At 40.5% G+C, this 6,629-nt stretch overlaps 1 protein-coding gene across 1 annotated transcript in view; it reads left to right on the top strand.

The window, feature by feature from the left end:
* Positions 1–6,629, top strand: part of CEP89 (centrosomal protein 89kDa) — a 111,422-nt gene that overhangs the window by 85,555 nt on the left and 19,238 nt on the right. Inside the window, exon 16 of the mRNA XM_011947333.1 lies at positions 325–466. Within this exon, the coding sequence (XP_011802723.1) occupies positions 325–466 (142 nt within the window). The remainder of the gene's footprint in view (positions 1–324; positions 467–6,629) is intronic.

Here is a 6,629-nt window from a genome sequence, read left to right as displayed (position 1 = left end):
GGAGGTTGCAGTGACCCATGATCATGCCACTGCACTCCAGCCTGGGCGACAGAGCAAGACTGTGTCTCAAAAAAAAAAAAAAAGAGCCTATTAATTGTTAGACATTTGGAACTCCTCTTATTAACTTGAGTTGGGGTCACTAATTATGCTTGGTTTCAAATTCAGTTACTTCTCCTCACCTTGAAACTTAATAGAAGATTTAGGTTGCTGAAGAATAATATTGAAATGCTAACATACTTGCCGTTTTTGTAATACGGTTATCCACCATGCCCTAGCCGTGTAAACGAATGGGTTTTTGTTCTACCATTTGGGGTAACTCTCTAGGAAATCTCAAAAGAAGATTGAGGTCCTCAAAAAGCAGGTGGAAAAAGCCATGGGGAACGAAATGTCTGCTCACCAGTACCTGGCAAACCTTGTTGGCCTGGCAGAAAATATAACCCAGGAACGTGACAGTCTTATGTGTTTGGTAAGTTTCCTGAAGGTTACATCAAACTGCAAGTTAATATGCAAATGTGATTTTAAGAGTATTTTAAAAAATGATCTATTAAAAGCTTTATCCAGGCACTCCCTGACTTACGACGGAAGGTTCGACCTAGGAATTTTCGACATCATGACGTATTTATTGGGAAGTAATCTTATTATAAATTGAGGAGCTCCTTACCACTTATAATGAAGTTACCATTTATACTGAATGCCCATTGCTTTTACACCATTATAAAGTTGAAAAAATGTAGATTGAACCATCATAAGTTGGGAACCATCTGCTGTAATGCCAGGATTAAATGCATTTTTGATATACAGTTTGTTCGACTTACGATGGGTTTATCAGGATGTAGCCCTGTTGTAAGTCGAGAACCATCTGTATTTTAAAATTTCAACTGTATTGCCCTGGCATGGTGCTGTGTGCCTGTAGTACCAGCTACTCAGGAAGCTGAGGCAGGAGGATCATTTGAGCCCAGGAATTCAAGACCAGCCTGGATAACATAGTAAGATCCCATCTCTACAAAAAAAATTTAAAAATTAGCCAGTTGTGGTAGCATGCACCTGTAGTCTTAGCTACTCAGGAAGCTGAGGTAGGAGGTTCATTTGAGTGTGGGAGTTGAAGGCTGCAGTGAGCTATGACTGTACTACTGGACTGCAGCCTGGAAAACAGCAAGACCCTGTTCCTAAAAAAAAAAAAAAAAGAAAGAAATGCTAATAAACCAGTCTTGAGATACCATTCTCAAAGAATGTTACAAATCATTTTTTTCTTTTTAAACAATTCTTTTTATTAATGCATAATATTTTTACATTTAAAAAATATTTTAAATATATTTACATACACATGGGGGAGGTACATGTGATTTTTTTTTTTTTTTTTTTTTGAGATGGAGTCTTGCTCTGTCGCCCAGGCTGAAGTGCAGTGGTGCGATCTCGGCTCACTGCAAGCTCCACCTCCCGGGTTCACACCATTCTCCTGCCTCAGCCTCCTGAGTAGCTGGGACTGCAGGCGCCCGCCACCACGCCCGGCTAATTTTTTTTTTGTATTTTTAGTAGAGATGGGGTTTCACCATGTTAGCCAGGATGGTCTTGATCTCCTGACCTCGTGATCCGCCCACCTCGGCCTCCCAAAGTGCTGGGATTACAGGTGTGAGCCACCGCGCCTGGCCCATGTGGTATTTTGTAACGTGCATAGAATGCATAACGATTAAGTCAGGTGTTTGGGCTGTCCATCACCACAAGCATTTATCTTTTTTTTGAAGACAGAGTCTCACTCTGTCACCCAGGCTGGAGTACAGTGGCATAATCTCGGCTCACTGCAACCTCCGCCTCCTAGGTTCAAGATGTTATTGCGCTTCAGCCTCCTGAGTAGCTGGGATTACAGGCGCATGCCACCACACCTGGCTAAGTTTTGTATTTTTAGTAGAGACAAGGTTTTGCCATGTTGGCCAGGCTGGTCTTGAACTCCTGGCCTCAAGAGATCTGCCCACCTCAGCCTCCCAAAGTGCTGGGGTTACAGGTGTGAGCCACCACACCTGGCTGAGCATTTATCATTTCTGTGTGTGGAGAATATTTCAAGTCCTCATTGCTAGCTATTTTGAAATATACAATACATTGTTGTTAACTTTAGTCAACCTACTCTGCTGTTGAACATTGGAACTTATTTCGTCTATCTAACTGTATGCTTATACCTATTAAGCAACCTCTCTTCATTCTGTCCCCTGCCCCACCAGCCCCTCACAAACACACCCATACCCGCATGCATCCTAGCCTCTGGTAGCTATCAGTATAATCTCTACCAACTTGAGGTCAACTTTTTTAGCCCCTACATATGAATGAATACACGCCATATTTATCTTTCTGGGTTGGCTTATTTTATTTAACATAATGACCTCCAGTTCCATCCGTGTTGGTGTAGATGACTTGGTTGTGTTCTTTTATATGGCCAAATAATATTTCATTGTATAAATAGAGCATATTTATATGGAAATATGTGTGTGTGTGTACGGATCACTTGAGTCCAGGAGTTTGAGACCAGCATGGGCAAGATAGGGAGAACCTGTCTCTACAAATAATGAAAAACTTAGCCAGGCATAGTGGTGCATGCCTATGGTTTCAGCTACTCAGTAGGCTGAGGAAGGAACCTAGGAGGTCGATCATGCCACTGTACTGCAGCCTGGGTGATAGAACAAGACCCTGTCTCAATTTTAAAAAAGAAAAGAAAAAAAAATTTCAGGACCTTCTAAATGTATTACGTGAAGGGGGAAGTTAAGCCCTGGAGACTGAGCGATGTAGCTTGTTTGCTATTCTGCTTCTTATAGATTAGTTCTCTTCCTCATTGCTGTTGTTTAGTAAATGACTAGGAGATACCAGAGACCAGACCTTCTCCTCCTTCCAGTCACTCATCTATAAAGATGAACTACTTCCTGGCCAGGCGCGGTGGCTCAAGCCTGTAATCCCAGCACTTTGGGAGGCTGAGACGGGCGGATCACGAAGTCAGGAGATCGAGACCATCCTGGCTAACATGATGAAACTCCGTCTCTACTAAAAAATACAAAAAACCTAGCCGGGCGCGGTGGCGGGCACCTGTAGTCCCAGCTGCTCGGGAGGCTGAGGCAGGAGAATAGCGTGAACCGGGGAGGCGGAGCTGTTGCAGTGAGCTGCCATCCGGCCACTGCACTCCAGTCTGGGCGACAGAGCGAGACTCCGCCTCAAAAAAAAAAAAAAAAAAAAGATAAACTACTTCCTTTATTGTTCTGTACCTAAGACCAGATGGCACCCACAGCCCCATGACTGTTACATCTTCAATGTGGAATGTTAAATATACCTTCCTTGAAAGAAAAAGACTGCCTCAACTAATTAGATTGTTGTAACTATGCATTCAGTCTTACATAGAAAGACACTGAAATTCTGTTAAGCTTTCCTACATGTGGTCCTATTAGCGATCCCAAACTTGTACAGTTCAGGACACAGACTTGTGTTCTTTGGAATCTACTTCCTGGGTGACCTGTCCTCAAACTTTGTGCTTGAATAAACTCTCTTTAAACTAGATTCTGACCCTTTTGATTATTTTAGGTTGACATCAGCATCTGTTATTTTTTGTCTTTTTAATTATAGCCATTCTAACTAGAGTAAGATGATATCTCATTGTGGTTTTGATTTGCATTTCTCTGATAATTTGTGATGTTGAGCATTTTTTTCATATGCCTGTTGCCCATTTGTATGTCTTCTTTTGAGGAATGTCTATTTAGATCCTTTGCCACTTTTTAATAGAATTTGTTTGTTTGTTTGCTATTAAGAGTTGTGTTCCTTAAAAAAGAGAGAGAGAGAGAGAGAGAGAGAATAAGTTCCTTGTATATCCTGGATATTAGTCTCTCGCTGAATGAATATTTTGCAAATATTTTCTCTTATTCAACAGGTTGTCTCTTCATTCTATTGATTGTTTCCTTTGCTGTGCAGAAGCTTTTTAGTTTAATATAGTTCCATTTGTCTATTTTTGTTTTTGTTGCCTGTGCTTTTGGGGTCTTAGCCATAAAATTTTTGCCTAAAGTCCTGGAGTGCTTCCTCTATGTTTTCTTCTAGTAGTTTTATAGTTTTGGGTTTTACATTTAAGTCTTTAATCCATTGTGAGTGGATTTTTTGCATATGATGAGAAATAGAGATCTAGTTTCCTTTTTCTGTATATGGATGTCGAATTTTCCCAGCACCATGTATTGAAGAGGGTGTCCTTTCCCCAGTGTATGTTCTTGGTGCCTTTGTTGAAAAGCAGTTGGCAGTAAATATGTGGGTTCGTTTCTGGGTTCTCTATTCTGTTCCATTGGCCAATGTGTCTGATTTTGTACTGATACTGTGCTGTTTTGGTTACTATAGACTTGTAATATATTTTGAAGTCAGGTAGTGTAATACCTCCAGCTTTGTTCTTTTTGCTCAGGACTGATTGGCCTTTTCAGGCTCCTTTTTGGTTTCATATGTATAATGTAGGATTGTTCATTCTATTTCTGTGAAAATTGTCACTGGTGTTTTGATAAGGCTTGCACTGAATCTGCTGATTGCTCTAGGGAGTCTGGTCATTTTAATGATGTTAGTTCTTCGAATCCATGATCACGGGATGTTTTTCCATTAGTTTGAGTCAGTTTCATTGTCTTTCATCAGTGTTTGTAGTTTTCCTTGTAGAAATCTTTAACTTTCTTGGTTAAATTTATTTCTAGGTATTTTTGTTGTTGTTGCTATTGTAAATGGGATTGCTTTCTTGGTTTCTTTTTTAGGGAGTTCATTATTGGTGTATAGAAACACTACTGACCTTTATACGTTGATTTTGTGTTCTGCAACTTTACTGAACTTTTTTTTTTATCAGATCTAAGAGTCGTTTGGTGAAGTCTTTAGTTTTTTCTAAATATAACATCGTGTCATTGGCAAAAAGAAACAATTTGACTTTCTCTTTTCTAATTTGGATGACTTGTATTTCTTTCTCTTGCCTGACTGCTCTCTCTAGGACTTCCAGTACTGTGCTGAGTAAGAGTGGTAAAAGTAGGCATCCTTAACTAGTTTCAGTTTTGAGAGGAAAGGCTTTTAGCTTTTCCCTACTTGGTATGATGTTAGCTGTGGGTTTGTCATATATGGCCTTTCTTATGTTAGGTATGTTCCTTCTATGTCTAGTTTATTAAGTGTTTTTATCATGAAGGGATGTCGAATTTCTATCCAATTTTTTTTCTGAGTCCATGGGTGTGCTCATATGGTTTTTATCCTTCATTCCGCTGATGTGATCTATCATGTTTATTGATTTGTGTATGTTGAACTGTCTTTGCATCTTTGATCCCACTTGATCATGGCATACTATTTTTTTGATGTGCTGTTTAATTTGGTTCGCTAATATTTTGTTGAGGATTTTGCATCTGTGTTCATTAGGGATATTGGCCTGTAATTTTCTTTTTTTATTGTGGCCTTGTCTGGTTTTGGTATCAGGGTATTGCTGGCCTCAAAGAATTAGAGAGAATTCCTTCCTCTTCAATTTTTTTGGAATAGTTTGAGGAGAATTTGTATTAGTTCTTCTTTGTAAGGTTTGTAGGATTTGGCAGAAAAACCATCTGGTCCTGGACTTTTCTTTGTTGGGAAACGTTTTATTAATGAGTCAATCTCATTATTTGTTACTAGTCTGTTCAAGTTTTCTTTTTCTTCCTAATTCAATCTTGGTAGTGTTGTCGATGGGCCGGTTCAGGTTCTTGACTTCACTGCACAAAAGAATTTGAGAGCTAGTCCAAAGTAAGAGCAGGTGAAGAAGTCTATTGCAAAGCAAAAGTCACTCTGAGAGACAGAGGAAGAGACAGACCCTAATATTTTAAGGCAATGCCCTTTACAGGAGCTGTGCTTGCATATTCATAAAGTTTTGGTGAGGTCAAGTGTGCAAAGGTGGACCTATGGTTGGTGCATGCACTCAGCATCTACTTGCTCTAACGTGTATCATATGTATAATTAGCATATAAAACCTCCACCTAGGGTGTGTTTTTTACATTAAAATGAGGAAAAGGTCACTGTAAGCTAAATTAAGCTAAACCTTGTGCCTAGCTGTGCATGCAGGACCCTGGAGAAGTCTTTAGCCCTGCCCAAGCAGGAATTGGTAGTTAATAGCTTCTTGGGCTTTTGGTGTTGATTGGCCGGAGATTGGGGAAGCTACATTATGACTAAGGGATTTTTGTTTTTCTTCCTAGGCCATATTGGGTATCAGGAATGTGTAACCACCTGGTAGTTGGCTAGGATCCTGTGGGACTACTTATCTTGCAAAAGAGTTAGGTGCTGACATACAAGAGTGCACAGGAAAGGAGCCCACTGCGAAAGGAGCATGCGGGGCTTCACTAAAGAGGACAAGTCAGTATGGTCTCCTAACTTTACTGATCCTGCCTCTGTAGGTTGTATGTTATCCAGAAATATATCCATTTTCTCTAGGTTTTCAGTTTATTAGCAGTGGCTTTTCACTATGTTGCCCAGGCTGACCTTGGACGTCTGGATTCAAGCAATCCTCCTGCCTCAGCCTCCTGCGTCACTGGGTCTATAAGAACATTTCGGCCGGGCGCGGTGGCTCAAGCCTGTAATCCCAGCACTTTGGGAGGCCGAGACGGGTGGATCACGAGGTCAGGAGATCGAGACCATCCTGG

Source organism: Colobus angolensis, unplaced genomic scaffold (genome assembly GCF_000951035.1).
Source record: "Colobus angolensis palliatus isolate OR3802 unplaced genomic scaffold, Cang.pa_1.0 Scaffold107, whole genome shotgun sequence".
NCBI classification, from domain to species: Eukaryota; Metazoa; Chordata; class Mammalia; order Primates; family Cercopithecidae; genus Colobus; species Colobus angolensis.
The sequence above is the reverse complement of the archived record's forward strand: the minus strand, read 5'-3'. Positions and strand labels throughout refer to the sequence as shown.